This window comes from Onychostruthus taczanowskii, unplaced genomic scaffold, assembly GCF_017590055.1.
Source record: "Onychostruthus taczanowskii isolate IOZ18803 unplaced genomic scaffold, ASM1759005v1 scaffold17, whole genome shotgun sequence".
NCBI lineage: Eukaryota > Metazoa > Chordata > Aves > Passeriformes > Passeridae > Onychostruthus > Onychostruthus taczanowskii.
Window position 1 is genome coordinate 7,678,293 of NW_024498906.1, and position 17,573 is coordinate 7,695,865.

General features: G+C 36.2%; 1 protein-coding gene across 1 annotated transcript in view; it reads right to left on the reverse strand.

Annotated features, from left to right (window-relative positions):
* Window positions 1-17,573, reverse strand: part of CFAP47 (cilia and flagella associated protein 47) — a 258,908-nt gene that overhangs the window by 80,855 nt on the left and 160,480 nt on the right. Inside the window, exon 52 of the mRNA XM_041399915.1 lies at window positions 1,277-1,452. Within this exon, the coding sequence (XP_041255849.1) occupies window positions 1,277-1,452 (176 nt within the window). The remainder of the gene's footprint in view (window positions 1-1,276; window positions 1,453-17,573) is intronic.

The following is a 17,573-nucleotide window of genomic DNA, read 5'->3' on the forward strand; positions in this document are numbered from 1 at the left end:
TGCAAGTAGCTCTGTCCAGCTCTAACTGCAGTCTGTGGGAGCTACTGCAATTTGAAAGAGCTATTACACACTTCTGGAACAAAACTGCAAAACCATTTGGAGAATGTCCACATGTGCTTTATTTCACCTCTGCATATATCCCCTAAGCCCCAGCCCACCAAAGCTGAGCCCAAAATTTTGTCCTGTTAAAACAAACATTTCTCTTATTATTTGGAAATTCTGCAATTGAAAAATACCAGAAATATTATGTGGTATTTAAAAAAAAATAGATGAGCTCTACTATCATTTTCAGTTTAAGATAGCATAATTTCTACAATAAAAACATACTTACTAGAGTTATAATAGGACTCATTTTTATAAAACAGTATTATTTGAATCTGTATCACTCAATGATACCTGACATTATTCTGGTCTTTGGAAAAATCAATACAAGCAAATTGAATAAATCTCTGAATGGATTTTGACTTTGTAAATATTATTTCAAAACTGCTCAGATGTCTGTGCCCTCCTCTTAAATCACCACTCCATCCTCCACCCCATCCCCATATTTTTGCCAGTCAGTTGAGATAGCTGAAAAACAGGGATTTGTTTTTCAATCAGCCTTTAGAATAAATAATGCTTTGGTAACCAAATTCCAGGAAAGTAATCTTTGCAATTCTACACTCTTCAATTACTTGCTGAACTGTTTTAGTTGAAACTGTGACCAAGAGGTCATCTGTCTTTTTATTGCCAATTATCGTACCTGCAGGTTCTCACTGGGATTTCCCATGTAATGAAAAAATTTTAATTTAAAACCTCTCCATATTCATTTAATGGATCATGGTTAAGTAATAGAAGATCATGAAGGTAAATGGATTTAAGACAGTTAAAGGTTCTCTACCTGCTTTAGTTTGTTTTTACAATTTCATTCCTTCTCAGAAGAAAATGAAATTGTGCTATTCCATTTGCATAACTTAAACATTTAAAAAACTATTTAGAAGTTTTCAAGGGGTGCTTCTAATATCAAGCAAGTTTCTAAAACGTTGTTCGCTAAATTGTAGTGAACTAGAGTAGCAAGAGTCATTCTATTGCCTGTCAATAATGCTTTTCCCCTGAGAAGAAAACTACTGTTAGGGACACAATACATTTAAAGCTGGAAATTTTCTTAATTCCATTTATTAACTTTTGTGGGACTTTTTAGGGCAACATTTTCATCAAGGGACTTAGGTTTCAATGAAAGTAGTTCATTTATTAGTAAAACAGCCACAATTACAAGTATCAAATCTCTACAACATACCTTCCAGCAAAAGAGCCAAGAGCAGCTGCAGAAAACTGTAGGTGATATGAAAATGTTTGTTTGGGCTTAAGAGTGAAATATTTTTCTCCAAATAGGGATGGATGGTCCAGCAGCACATTCATGTTGAGAACTTTATTGGTAGGATTAGTGATGGGAATATTAATTCCAACAGTATCCTAGAAAGAATTTTAAAAAAACAAAAATCACAAAATTCATTATAAGCAATTGCTCTTAAAAGATATTTCTCAAAAAAGTGTAAGGTACTTATTGTTTACACTTATGCAAACACAGGCTGCACCTTTGTTTGATACGTGAACTAACCTAAAAAAAAAACGCCAAGCTGCAGCAACCTTCAATTTGTAAACTCTTTAATTCCATAAATATGGAGAAGTTCAAATCTTCCTGGCTAGTCTGCATTCTAACAGCCCACTTCACCTTCCAAGATATGTCCAAGGCTTGCCAAAACACACCTTTCAAGACCATCTGCTGTAATCCCAAGCAGATAAAATCTCCAAGCTCTCTCCCAACAGCCAAGCACTGACAACTGGAAATATCCACTTTGCAAACTGGCAAATGATTAGGCTGAATTCTGCTGGATTTGGCCCCTTAATTCATAAATTACATCATAATACTTGACATTAAAACAACACCACCACAATAAATGTTCCCTCTCTTATTCCTTTAGTCTATTTCCCTCACTATTGATCTCTGTATCTTTGTTTTAAGTCTAAGGAAAGGAACATCTTTCCTTGACCACCTGGAAAACATTGATACAATTAAAGATGCATAAAAAACTCCAGTTACTGTAATAAGACAGAGCCAAAATATGGCCTCATTAGATAAATCTGCATATTTTAGACATGGAGCACCTTTAGGATGAGCTGGAATTGGGCAGAGACAGCTCACTGCACTGCTCCTACATTTCAGCAGAGTTCCCTTTGCTGTAAGTTAGAAATGGTGTAAATTCATCCTGTGCGTATCAATATCAACACACTTCATGAAAAAAAGCACTTTGGATAGACCAGAAGGAATTTACTTATGAGGGCAGCACACTGAGATAATCCAGGAGGCATACCTGCAGTTTAAAATACATATGTTCTATTTATATATATTCTTCCACAGAAAAGACACAAAATGCAAAAATATGTGTTTATTTCTCTGTACCTATATTTGTGTCTACTCTTATTTGGTGTCTTTTCTTTGCTCTAACCAAGCAGTTTATTTCAAAATCCATGTCGGTTTGGCTTTTTTTAACATATAGTGATTTGTTTCTCACAGCAAAATTATTCCATATAGTTTTTTTTTTTAAAAAAGTAAATAATTCAAATGACAATATGAAAGGAGAAAAATATAAAATGCCTATTAAAATTAATAACACACTAAAACTGAATATGAAATGCTTTTATGACCCCACACAGAGCTGCCTCCCACTGATTTCTGCCTGCCTATGATTTGGTAAATTTCTATACATTTCCATTTATAGACAATGATACTGGAATATACATAAAACACATTTAATGTTCTACAGATGGCAAGATTATACCAACAATTTAAATCATTTAAGTGCCTTGCATCAGTAAAATGGGATTTAAATTTGCCATAAAATATTTTAAAGCTCAGATTAATAGTTTTTACTGGTGTAAACAAGTTTCTAAATCTATCTACCATTTTATTGCCAAAGGCTTCATAACAATTTTATAGTAAAACATCTACATGCTGTGTTGAAGAAATACTTTTACAGTAAAAAGGAAATACGGGACAGCAGATTTAGGAAAAAAGCAGCAACTATGAAAGAAATCTGTTTAATCTTGTACACAAAGGAAATTTTACATTGCCAATATTATCATAAAACAATTTTCTCTTGCCAGTATAAAATTAATGCTTAATATTATGTATTTCCTCGGAATTTCTCAGGAAATTTGCCTAGAATTGCCATACACATTTCAATGATCTGCTACTTCATAGATGGTAATAAGAGCAGATGTATATTTATCAGCAGAATATATATATATATATATTTTTTTAACATTTCTAGGCCTTAAACTAGGATAAATAACAAAATGCCCATGCAATTGCTAAGAGTATTATTTTTCTTGAAAGTGCCATTTTATCAGACCTAATGTAAAAGAGGAATATCACAGGCAATTTCCAAACACATTTATAGTCATTAACTTAGTTCCACATTTAAGTGCTGAGTATTTTATAAATATTTTGGCAGAGGAGAAGTATAAAAGTTGAGAAAAGAAGGAAATTAATCTCTTTCCTCAAACATTTCTTATATCAAGGCTGCCAGACACCAAAATAGATCCCCTTTTGTGCAATATGTCATGCTATTATTCCTTTAGAAATTCCAATTACCCACTTCTTGTCCAGTGCAGGTTATTTAAAATAATCTCACCAGAGTTAAAATTAAATAAAATGAAATGTAAATATGAGACAACATTTATTCTCTATGGAAATTGAAAAAACAATGGACTGCTAACACTCCTACATTAATAGCCTAAGTCTATGCATATGTTTGATAATTTGTAAACCAGACTCTTATTTCAAAAGATGCTCACCATCATCAGTTGATCATTTGTGATATTATACTTGTTTGATTAAATATTTTCCTGACACATTTTTTGCCAAAGACTTTCCATCTTTGAGCAACTGAATCTAATTTATTTAAGTCCATAATATGCAATTTTACTTTTATTAATGTATACTCTGCAATGAGCTACCAACTAATCCTCTTCTAAGTTCAACAGGGTAATTTGCAGGAAGATGGACACATTCTACAATTAATATGCATAACAATTCTCTCTGTTCCATCTTCAGTAATAATCCTATTCTCACCATCAGCAGTTGTCAATAAAAGCCCTGCCTGGCCAAAGTGTCTAGGAGACTGACTACAATTCTTATTCTTTAGAAGAGTTGTTTTAAATTAAAATCCAATTTCATTAAGGAGATGGCATTCATTCCACATTGTTTGAAGCTTTTTCAATCCATAGACCTTGAGGTGAAAGCATTTCTATTTGCTTCTGAATTTGCCAGGCTGTGGCAATAGAAGCAAATTTTCAAGTTGAGTAAGCAGCAAAAAAGTTATTTTTATAGGTCTGGTGAGATAATCCAGCAGAAATTCTTCCCTTTGTAGATCCTTGTCCAAATCATGGTTCTTCTAGATGGACAAGTAACAAGTGTCTTCTTCCTCTGTGCTGCACCTGACAAACAGGAATGTTGCTCACACAAGGACTGAACTTGGAATGGTGGCAATATTGTTGAAAAAAAACAGATCTTGGCTTCTCTCTTCCACAGGCTCAAAATGATCAGAGCTTTTAACATCACCATCAGCGTCTACATGTCAGTAGCAAGAGTTAGAGACTCCTGCTGTATTCTCATTATTAACTCATTTCTGCTTCTTAGAACAAAGCAGTGAGTTGAGCAGCAGCAGTTGATAACAGTTTCAGGACCATGTCCAACAGGGCTCAGGCCAGTTTGGTAAAACTACTTCTAGAAATCAGTTCTGGCTCTTGAAGTACTTGATGCACAGTGTCCCCAAGTCACACCTCACCGCCCTTTTCCAGACACACTCCCAACCCAGACAAGCACATCCACACTCAGCGGGGCCTTTCTGGCACTCATCATTCACATGGAACTCCTGACCTCCTCTGTCTTGAGGGGCTGAGTCCTTCAGGCTCCCTATTCACTCCTAAATCAATGGAGAAGATTTTGTAGAGTGAACCATCTCCCTCACTGTACAATCTCCTTAAGCTCCTTTTTTTTTTTTTTTTTTTTTTTTTTTTTTTTTTTTTTTCTTTTCTCTCTGAGATGTAAATGAATTTACAAGATAATCCTCTCCTTTCCATTAGGGTTATGAGGCTAGAGAACCACAGCATTGATATTCTCTTCATACTGTTTTTTTTTCCATTTTACTTGGCATATTTTGCCTTATAAAATATCAGCTCTCAAAAAGGCACCAACTGTTCATCAGCAGTGAAGTCTATCAGAACAGCAGATTGAACTGCTTGAAATTTAGAACTAAACACCTTAAGAAAATTATATATTTGTAAAATCTGCTTAGCAAGGAATCCAGTCTTACTGCAGTACAGGAAATTAACTAGAAGGGAAAAAATTGCACAGAACATTTAATATCAGAAGCTAAAAGGGCGGTGAGTTTCAGGTTTAAATTTACATATAAATTTACATAGAAAAATCACACCGAACTGAATTTCTTTTAGCTGAAATGTGCATTAGTGCTTAAGTAATAATGCCCTGGAACAGAATACAGCAATGATTAGTTCATAAGTGATTACAATAATTCTAAGTTCCCTGACTAAAATTTATAACACTGTTAACCTCTTAATGGGACCTACATATTGTACCAAGCAAACAAACTAGGAAAACAATGTTTTGCAAGAGGTGATTACATAAATTATTTTTCTGAAATGGAAGGAAAGAAATAGACTGAAAAAGCATTACATTTAATGACTGAATCTATGATGTCCTCAGCTGCACCCAAAGATACCACAACCCACACCAAACTGATACTACAATAATTTATACACATAAAGGAAAACTAATGAACTAAATAATGTGAACATATTTGGATTTACATGTAAAGACAGATACAAAAAGCTGCATCAAAGATGCGTTGAATGCTAAGCGAAGTGCTATTTTAAGATAATTATAAGAAGCATACCTGACAAGGGGATACAGACTGACATAAAGTAAAATTAACATCTCAAATTCCCACAACTGAAAAGTAATAACTATGCTCATATCTTAATGAATACTTTTTTGAATTTGAAATCAAGGGCACCTCTGCATCCAAGGAGACTGAAGCTCAGTAACTCCCCATACTCCTGAGATCCAAATCCTGAGGAAGATTTCCTTCTCAGTGTTTTCAGTGTTAGAAGAAATTACCAATTACAGCTACTTTTTGCCAATGTCTATGCTGAAGATTGGCACTTCCAGTGATCAGCTCAGTTGCCTAAATCACCTTATACATTAAGCTGGCTTATCAAAGCTTAGTTGGGTTTGACAGCCCTACTAAAAAATGTAGAAGTCAATCTTTTCCATTACCAGAATCAATGGAGAAGGAGATCACAGAATCACAGAATTGTTTGGGTTGGAAGAGACCTTAAAGATCATCTCATTTCATGGGCAGGGACACCTTCCACTAGGACAGATTGCTCAGAGTTCCTCCATCCTGGCCTTGAACACTTCTGGGGATGGGCATCCACAGCTTCTCCAGGGAACCTGTGCCAGGGCCTCACCAGCCCCACAGTAAAAAACTTCTCCTAACATCCAATCTAAATCTACTCTCTGTCAGTTTGAGGCCATTCTCCCTTGTCCTGTCACTGCATGTTCTTGCAGAAAGTTTCTCTCCGTCTTTCCTGGAGGCTCCCTTCAGGCACTGGGAGATCAAAATTAGGTCACCCTGCAGCCTTCTCTTCTCCTGGCTGAACAATCCCAATTCTCTCACCCCTTCCTCAAAGAAGAAATGCTCCCTCTAATCATCCTGGTGGCCTCCTCTGGGAAGAAGCCCAGAGGTCCCTGTCCTTCCTGTGCTGGGGACCCCAGAGCTGGACTCAACCCTGCAGGTGGGGTCTCACCAGAGCAGAGCAGAGGAACAGAATCCCCTCCCTCACCTACTGCACACGCTGCTGTTGATGCAGCCAAGGGCACTTTTGGCATTCTGGACTGCAGAAAGATGGGCTGCTTCTGATATCTGACACTGAATTAATGTAACAAAGGACCAAATTAATCTTCAGAGGATTTTACAGGAAAATCTTTTACACCTACTTTGTCATCAACATTTTATGAAAGCATGACTCAGCAAGTGACAGATTTCAATACAGCATCTATTCATCATTTTTATGGGTCACTTTGCTGTGCAGATGCATGCACACAATATATGAAGTGCCAATGATAGAAAACAGTTTGAATCAAATCAATAGATGTATTTACACTCCTTGGGTGATAGGACTATTTTGTGTGATGTAAATCCAGGCTGCATCTCTCAAAAACAGACATTTCTCTTTTTTATATTTTTTTCAGATTGTCCTTTCTCCTTCAGAGACTGTCATATCCACAACAGCACAACCAAATAATTAAGGTCAGTATCACTCAGTAAAAATCACTAGAAAGTGCAACATTTCCAAGTGAGAAATGTACTGTTTTTAGATAATGAAGTTAAGAGAGATATTAGTGACTACTTCATTTTCAAAGTCAGTTATGTCTCATGGAGTTTTAATACGCAATCTCTTTTGCAAGCAGGTCACAACACTGAGATACCTGCCCAAAATCAGCCTGAAAATAGTGAAAATCAGAATTTGTGACCTTTCCTTTCAGGAAAGTTAAGGTGATGCAAAATTTAGGATATTTTCAAATCCCAAATACCTTCTGATATATCAGGTAGACAGTTTGCAAAACCTGTCTTTTTCAAGCATTTCTCTCTGATCTAGACTAAATCTTACTCTCAGAGATCTTTTTAATGTAGTTCAGGTTAAACGTTTAAGTAAATCTGTGTCCCTTATTTACCACAGAGCTGCACTATTATCCCTGGACTCTGCTGTGTACAGCACTTCAAGGTTTAGTTCCTAAACTAATTGTATCTGCCCATATAATGCTACAACACCTAGGTGTAATTATTTTCTGGTGGTCTCACTTATTTGTTTTCAAGTGCTACATAAAGTCACAATAATGCCATAAATTCACAAATCCAATAGACTAGAACACACATTGGATGGCTTGGTGAGTGCTGATGATTTCTGCATATTTATAAAGTCAGTAACTGAAACCACAGAATTGCTTCCAGGAATTAAATTTAATCTAATGTAATTAGTCTATTAGTTTAATACTGGATTAATATTTAGATCCAACTGTCCTGGGTTGAAAATTTGATGTGATAAGGTTAGAAATCTCTGACATGCAACTACAAACTGATACATGACGAAGTCTGTATCAGTGAAATGCTGAACATCAGCTTGCTCAGAACTGACCAGGAAAAGGCAATGACCAGCACTGCCCATGTTCCAGTGCTTCAAAGACTTACAGAAACACCTGGTAAAAATAAATTTACAACACCTATCAGAACCCAAAAGCTAGAATAGCAGCAGAACTAACTATTACACTATTTCCACCAGCTTTTAAAGACTCCTGAAAATGTGGAAGAAAATATTCTACTATGTATTATTTATTATATATCTACTAGTGTGCCTCTACTCACAGCTCATGCTGTTATGAACTAACTAAAACCACTTCTTTACTTTAAAAGTAGTAACTAACTCCAATAATATCTAATTTTACTGAATTTTTATAACCATACTAATGAGATAATTTACATCTCAGCTACACCACCTACCATCAAGTTAATCAATCAGTGGAGGTAAAATGCTAATTAATTTGACTGTCTTAGATCTTGCACCTACTGTGACTCTCATTCTGTAGGTCTAAAAATAGATTTTTAAGGAAGCATTTCTTCACAATTTAAAAGACCGATACTATAATTATCACTGGGACAAAACAAGTAGAGGTAGAGATAATTTTAATAGAAAACTCAAATTGTCAGGGTTTCTGCTGAGAAAAACTTTTTCTCCTGAATTTTCTAGAATTAAAATTCCCCTGACAAAATCTTTCTCTCCTAGACAATTGGGTTTTTTTAAATCCAACTTTTTTTTTTTTTTTAGCATATCTCTGCAGTCTCAGGAGCCAGACAGTATTATAATATGAAGAGAACTTCTTAAATGTTAATAGTTTTTCTGAAAAAAGAATTAGATATAAATCAAAAGGAACAATCTCTGTAAGAGTTATCTCATTTTCTGTTCCCTTACTCTGACTCGTAAGGTCAGATAAACTTTGAAAACAGCCTCATTGCTAGTGGTTGTTCCAGGAAAAGTTAACTTTTAAACCCTTGAGGTTTGCTCATAGATTACTGTGTCACATGAAACAATAAATGCTGCATTATAAATATTGACTTCAATGCTAGAGGTATCTGCAGTCTGTCCCACACATTCCCTTAGCAGTTACTCTACAAAAGTAACGCAAACTCACTATATCACAAGCAATGTTTATTAATAATATTAACATCTATATTTATATATATTCTTATTGATGTTATCTGTTACTAGAACCTCTTAAAAAGCAAAAATTAGAGCAATCTAAAGCAAGGCCCACACTTGCATTTCCCTGGGTCTGTGCAGTCTGACTACTTCTGCTGTCAGTGAGAAAAAAGCCTCTCTGTCTGTATGGGGAAGATGTTGAAAAAAATAATATAGATAATCATGAATCCATGAATTATGGAGTGATTTAAATCCTAATTTCTCCACATTTGTCTGCTCAGTGTTGACCACCTGGCAGATCACCTTGTGAGGGAAAGAATTGCTAATACAATCACCTGAAATACACTTTTTTTTTTTGCATATCCAAATATTCGGACATGGGCCATTATTTCATCCTTTAACTCTTATACAGTAAAAGCTATCTCCTGAGGCTGCCGCTTCAAAACATGGATAAGTATCAATGAGGTGCTTTTCAATTGTTACATTCATCCTGCAATCACATTCAGCTGTGTAGGGCTCACGCAGAACAGATCTGGTATATTCATTTTTTCTAGATTGCCAAAACCAAGAAGATTTGAAGGTTGGAACCATTAATGGGAATGCCCTGCCTCTGCTTAGATCTGCATGTAAACAGCAACACTGTGCCAGTGACTTTTTAAAGCACCACGAAGGGTTCAGAAGTGTGTGAGTGGTCTGGGAGCCTTCACAAACAGCAACAGCAGCACAAGTTTCAACTCACAAGCACAAATCTTGTGGAAGTGTGCGTGGGCAACGTGTTTCAGAGATACATTACCAACTTTGGGGTACTCACATGTTTCTAAAGGACTTTAGAGAGAGAAAAAAACCCCACAGATGTGGCAAAGACAAAACTATTGTCTCCACACTTATGAGGAAACCAAACTAAATCCCTTGCAGGCTTTGGTTTTATGAAAGCAGAAACTAATAATTGACTGCTCGAAACAGACCTTCCCCTGTGGCTTATCTCCTGCTGTACAGATCCTGCTTGGAGCTCACATATTAAATATTTCCTCTCAAGACAGAAAATACTACTTTTCAAGTACCTGGATGGATTAAAAAGTCTCTTGACATAGTAGACCAGTGATGTACACTTAGAACTTTCTCCATGAAATAGACAACTGCTAATGAGTAAGTGCTTAAAGCACTTTTAGACACCTTACATCAAAATGTAAGAATCACCTTCCATTTTGACCTCTACATACAACCTAAATAAATCCATTAGAATATTTGCAAGGCAAAGTAACTATTGGACTTCATTTTTCTAAACAATTTGAGATAATGGACCTGAATTTATCAAGTTACGCCTCTGTTTACTGTTACAATTTAGGAAATAAAAGTAAACAGTAAAATACTGCAACAAAAGTTTTAATTGTAAATTATTACAATGTTTAAATGTTGAAGATACTAATAATTATCAATTGATGATATTGATAAAATTGATAAAATTAAAATTATAAATATGGTTGTCTTCTCTACATCTAGAACTAAAAATCTGTGTCAATGTACAAACTACTCATAATAACTGAAAGGATTCTTAATTAATGAATAATGAACATGAAATAAATTTTCATTTAACTCAAAACTTCCTGCTTTCACAGATGGTTCCTTTAAACAGATAAAGTTCTTTGTAAATTATCCTTTCTTAATCCCAGAGAAACATATAAGTGATTACTGAGTAAATATTCACAACCTCCTTCCATGTAAAATGAGTAGTGTTAATTTTTTACTCCCCATTTCTCGCAAACTGCTTCAGCTGGAATATTTTAGGTAGAAATATTTGCTGCAGGGAATCAATTTTATGGCCTTCAGGTTAGTTAGTTTTGTACAAACAGGTCTGCTGATTCAACTGAGGTAGTCTGTATGATCACCGAGAATTTAGCTTTTCTTTAGTCTTCTAAGATTTCAGTTAAAATGATTTTCATCTACCTTTACACCAGGAATTCAAATCAAGCAGCAAATTTATTTTTACAAGGCTGGAGAAAAGTCTTCAGACAGTAACAGACACTGGGCCCTCCATCCTACTGAGGGTGATGACTTGAGCGAGTATCAGAGATTGTCACATTTACACAGTAATTCCTTATGCTGATTTTAACAGAAGAGGAAAAATCTTGATTACTTTTTCAGTAGGCCAAATCATCTAAAATAGGTAGGGCTGTAGCCTAAACTCAAAACATCCACTAAAATTGCGTAATTTAAACCAAGTAATTCCTGAGTTAATGGAATTTTTCAGACTTCAACACAGCACCTGTTTTCAAATCAAATCTTTACTCAACTAGCTTTACGTACCTACTTGAAGTTCCTGATTTAAGTGTTGTGAATATTTTTATGTGTGCATTAACTTGTTGATCATTGCAATGATTTAATTTAGTCATCACTGGCTGTTTCAGAAGCTGTGCATGCTGTCCATAGAAATCCAGCAGAAAAGAACAACTAGCTGCATTAACCCATGTTCTAGAGATGCAGAAATATTTTATTTGTTAAAATGCTATTTGATTTCAATTAAAAAAAATATTTGATATATTTGCTATTATAAAATTTTACTTGACTTTCACTCCAGAATTTTTAAATAGTATTCTGATCACAGGAACACAGCAATACTATTTTAGAGAAGCAGGGATATTTGTACATTTTTTGGGAGCAGTAGCACCCCTGCCAAAACAGTCTTAAACACAGAGCTTTCTGTTATACAGATGGACAACCTTCATAGGAACTGAACAAATAATAAAGATCCCTTCCTCTTATTCCTTCATCTTACACAAGGAAAACAGAGATTTCTCACCAAGTCACATTTATCACTGTGGGGGGACACAGTGCAGTAGCACCATTTTTCTTGGCAGCTCTGAAAAATGGCAAGGCAGGTTTAAAGGTTAGACTTCTGCAGAAAAAATCACAGAAGGTCACTTTTAAAAGCCTCCAAACATAGTTGGAAAATTTACACTTAACTACATCTTTTGAACAAATTCTCACTGTTCTCTTTCATGTTCCTCTCATTTTTATTTATTTAAAGAAAAATAAAAAAAAATTTAAAAAATCAGCAAAAACCATCAAAAGTAAACCCAAACAAATATAAAAAACCCCCACCCAGCTCTAAGAATGTACATACAACCATGTTCTGTCTTGAGCCAAAAACCTAGCATAAGTTCCTAGCCTTGACAGAATGACAGGGAACAGAGTTCAAACATTTTGCTTTCAATAATGTTACTTTACTACCTAGTTCAATCTGCACTCCAGGCCATCAGTGAGCAAATTTTTCTTAAAAATAACTTTTTCCATGGACTTGCTGTGTGTAATGGTTGAGAAAAAAACCCTCTTGTTTTGATTGCTAAGCCCCAGGGGAGCAACAGCAGTTATGGACTAAGGGAATTGGTAGTTTCGTTATTCAGGGCCGTTCTCTTTCTTCACATAACAGTTATTTTTCATAGATATGACTATTTGTCCAGATGAAACATCCCCTCTAATTATTTGGTTTAGATCTAACCTCACATTTTTGTTTCATGGCAGTTAGTGACAGCTCAGATGTCATTTTGTGATCTACATTAGCTCCCTGCTCTTATATCAGAGAACTGATTATTCATCTGTAGGGACAAGAGGAGGGGGTTGGTAGCTGCTAAATATTTATATTAAAAAATCACTCACATTTTTATACTTCTAATAATTTTCCTTTTTTTTAAATTCTTTTTTACATGAGGTATAAAAATATGCTCTGGTCTGAACTATTTGCTTAACTGCTTTTAGTTAGAATGATTAATAATTTCTACCTTCTCAAATTTGTTTTTCCTCCCACCAACCATGTTGCCATGGTTCTTTTTATACTACCAACTGTCATGAAAGCATATGATAGAAACTAAAAAATCTTAAAGCATGATTCATAACTTCAGGTTACTCAATTTCTGAGAACACGATACAAGTTTCAGCCACATATGACAATATTCAGACTACAGTTTTGCTCAGGATTTATGAAAAATTAATGTACCACAGCTATGAAAACAGTGTGCTACTGTCTGCAACTGCCAAGTTACATAATTACAAAACAGTCTTAATTATATGCTTTTTACTTTTAAATAAATAATTTAAAACGTAATAAGGGAGACGCTGACACATAATTTAGATTATAAATTGGTTTTGCTCTAACACCAGTGACACTTGTAACAAGACCTCTGCATTATACTTGTGAATTGACATAATGCAGTTACCACAAAATACAAATTCCTTCTAGAATAACCACGATGCAGTGTTCTTTGACAGGATGGGTTACAAAGATTTGGGTGCTGTGATTTGTTGATATCAGCTGGCAGTGAGACACAGAAGGAGGAGACAGAGCAGAGCAGTGTCAACTCCACAACCTGTAATGCCCATCAATGTTTTGCTTATAAGTGGTTCTGTTTCAGTCCCATGAGGTTAAACATCCATCAGTGGTTGAAGAACATTATATGAGCATGTGGAAGATATTCTCCAGGTAAATTACACCCAAAACAGGTGGATTTCACCCACTCCAGGACTGCTGTGATACAGATGAAGGAGCAGTAAGTGGGGGCCATGAGGAGAGACAGCCTCAAAACACATCATTTCTGTGCACTGAGAGTTTAACACCAATGTGTATTTCTTGTGAGTTCCCTTCAAGTAACTAAAGAGAAAAAGGAAAGATGCTGCAAAGAGGCGTGGCCTGGGGAAAATTAACACATATTTTCTGAGATTTCTTACTGTTGTGCCTCTCTGTAAAACAATTATAGGTTTAAAACAGAGTGCCATCTCCCACTGATGGGTTCTACTTCTGCAGAGCCAAAACACGATTCCTGGGTTCTAAAGATCTGCCAAGGCTTTTGTGGGGAACTATCCCTTGAGCCAATAAATCCTACAAGAAGAAGCACATCACAGAGTTGGCAAGGGTGATACTTCTGATGTACAACTTACAAATCCATTAGACCCAAAACATGATTCCCGGGTTCTAAAGATCTGCGAAGGCTTTTGTGGGGAACTATTCCTTGAGCCAAATAAATCCTACAAGAAGAAGCACATCACAGAGTTGGCAAGGGTGATACTTCTGATGTACAACTTACAAATCCATTAGAAGGCAAAATTATTTCTGTATGAGAAGAGTTTGAGGAGTACCACAGAATTGTTTGGGTTGGACAAAACATTAAAGAGCATCTCATTCCAACCCCCCTGCCGTGGGCAAGGACATCTTCCACCAGACCAGCTTGCTCAAAACCCCATCCAACCAGGCCTTGGACAATTCCTGGGATGGGGCAGCCACAGCTTCTCTGGGCAACCTGTGCCAGGGTCTCACCACCCTCACAGGAAGGAATCTTTTCCTTACATCTGATCGGAACCCACTGTCTCCCAGTTTGCAGTCACTACCCCTTGACTAACCACTACATGCCCTTGTCATTAGTCCCTCTCCAGCTCTCTTGTATCTCCCTTTAGGTACTGGAAGGCTGCTCGAGCCCCACCTCTCTCTGTCCTCACAGCGGTGTGCTCCAGCCCTTCCGTGGACTTTCCAGCACGTTCATATCATTCCTATTTTGGGGACCCTGGAGCTAGACCCAGCATTGCAGGTGGGGCCTCAGCAGAGCAGAAGGGCAGAATCCCCTCCCTCACCTGCTGCCCACGCTGCTCTTGATGCAGGCCAGGACACGTTTGGCTTTGTGGGCTGCAAGTGCTCACAGCTGGGTCTCACATAACACCTCCAAATCTTCTCCTCAGAGCTGCTCTCAATCCATGATCTGCCCAACCTGTATTTGTGTTTGGGAGTGCCCTGAGCCCACTGCAGGACCTTGCTCTTGGCCTTTTGAACTTGATGAGGTTTGTGCAGGCAATTCTTCAAATTCATCAGGAATTTGAAAAGCTGTCAGCTACTAATGAACAACAGCCTGATCTAGCTTGTGCTATCTAATGTCATTAACAGTGAAACCCAGAGAACTACTAAAATACACTTCAGAATTTTTTTAAAAGTAAAATATACATTTGAAAATACACTTCTGCATCATATACCACCCCCACTCTTACAAGTTTCTCCTTTTGCTTTTGTGATTTATTAGACTGCCACAGGCTGGTCTAGACAAGACAAAATTAAATAAAAATATGTTAATACTTTCATAAGACAAAAATGAATAAATGCCTAAGCAGACTGTGATCATAGAGCATACTTTCTCCCTTTTTCCCTGAACTACTTTTCAGCTGATCTCTTTTAATAGAGTTGATGATCTTTGTCAGGGTGAAATGAAACCTGAAATTTGCTTTGGTGGAAAGAAAGCCAAAGCTGAGAAGTGTCCAACATCACTCTCCCTTACATCATGCAGTTCAAAACAGAATGATTTTCTAAAATGATAGAATAGAAATGATGCCTCACAAATCTAAAATTTCTTTACTGGAATTTATTCCAGAACAGTGCTATGGAAATGCTTCTACATGTAGGAGAACTGATGGAGTATTTAATGACTGTGGGGAAACTCTCCCTACAGGCCAGCACTTCCAATTGCCCAAACTGGTTCTCCAGGTGGACTGAAAGATGGAGGACACCAAAAAAAGACAAATATTCTTAGAATTTAGATAGGTTTCTTTCATTACGACAGCTGGCAAAAAAGAAGGTTGAATCTGGGCAGTGACTTGAAGTTGTAAGGTAAAGTTGGAGGTGTTCATTATAAGCAGCACTAGGACTGACTGGGTTTTTTCAGTATTACCAACACATAACATCCCTCCTCTGAAATACAGGTTTATCCTTCACACACTTCACCTGTTTACTAAGCTTTAGCAATCCTTTACAGATGGAATGAATCCTTACAACCTTTCCAGGCTTCACTAATTATCTAATTTTTCTTAATATACACAGAAAGTAAACCTGCAGCTGGATACTCTCCCCCTCCATTTCAGTAGGGCTATTCTTATTTCTGCAATGGTTGAGCACTGGATTTCAGAGCATTCAGGGCTTGGATTAGAAAAAAAAATCTAGATAGCAGGCTATAGGCTTTAAAAAAATCATTCATTTCATATACCAATCTGTCAAAGTTAGAAAAAAAAAAAACAAACGCAGCCAAACATGAAAACATCCAGCCTTCCCCCCTTTAATCAAAAAAACCAAACCACCACCAGCAAACAAACCAAGAAACCACAACAAAAACAAAACACAAATACAAACCCCAAAACCAGGGGAAGAAAATGAGAAATAAATCTATAATCTTCAAGAAGTTTAATGAACACTGAAAAACAGACTGTCATCCATTCCTTACTTGGAAATAGAAGCATGTGGAATGATCACAAAGAGAGTTAAAATCAATATTTTATTCAGCTATTTGCAAAGTAATGGCACCAAGAATTTATCCAGCACAGGAGATACCATGAGTACTAATGACCAGGGAGAAAAAGTGAGAAGTGAAACTGCTTCTCTATTCCCAACCTTCTAAACATAAAAATATTAAACAATACTAGCACTATTAAGAGCCAAGTTTGTGGCCTTTTTTCCTTTTTTACTATAATTTTCCACACACAGAAAATGAGATTACAATATTTTTATTATTCAAATGCCGTATTGACCTTTAAAGCATTGTATTATACTAAACAACTTGTGGTGGACATTCTATTGACCACATGAACCAAAAAAATTAAATCTTATTCAATTTAGAGACAGATTTGCCTCTAATTGGGAGAACTACTGTGTTTCTATGTAAAAAGTTAAGAAGAAACTATCACTTTTTAATTTAAAATGGCTATTTACTTCATTTATGGTTCATTTCTTAGGAGGTCTTCATTGAAATCCATTTCATAGGATCATAGGATATGATGAGTTGGAAGGAAACATCAAGTCCAACTCCTGGCCCTGCACAGGACACCCCAAGAGTCACCCGTGTGCCTGAAAGCATTGTCCAAACACTTCTTGGTCTCTGCCAGGCTTGGAGCTGTGAGCACTGCCCTGGGGAGCCTGTGCCCAGCCAGAAACCCACACTGTCTACTGAGGAGTAAGGACTACAGTAGGATTTTACTCTAAATTTCCAGTTAGATAACTTCTTCTCAAACAAGGGTATTTTTTTACGATGTACAGTAATTGAAATAATTGAAATTAGACTAGAGCTTAAAATTAATGACTTTTTCAATAAGGCTCATGGCTTTCAATATTGACTTATCCAATATTTGTATTTCCATAAACACCTTAATCATAATCTGATTTATAGCAAAGTACAATCTTAAATTATTTCAGCTATAACAGGTCAAAAGAATTTTAACAAAACTTGGGCAGCATA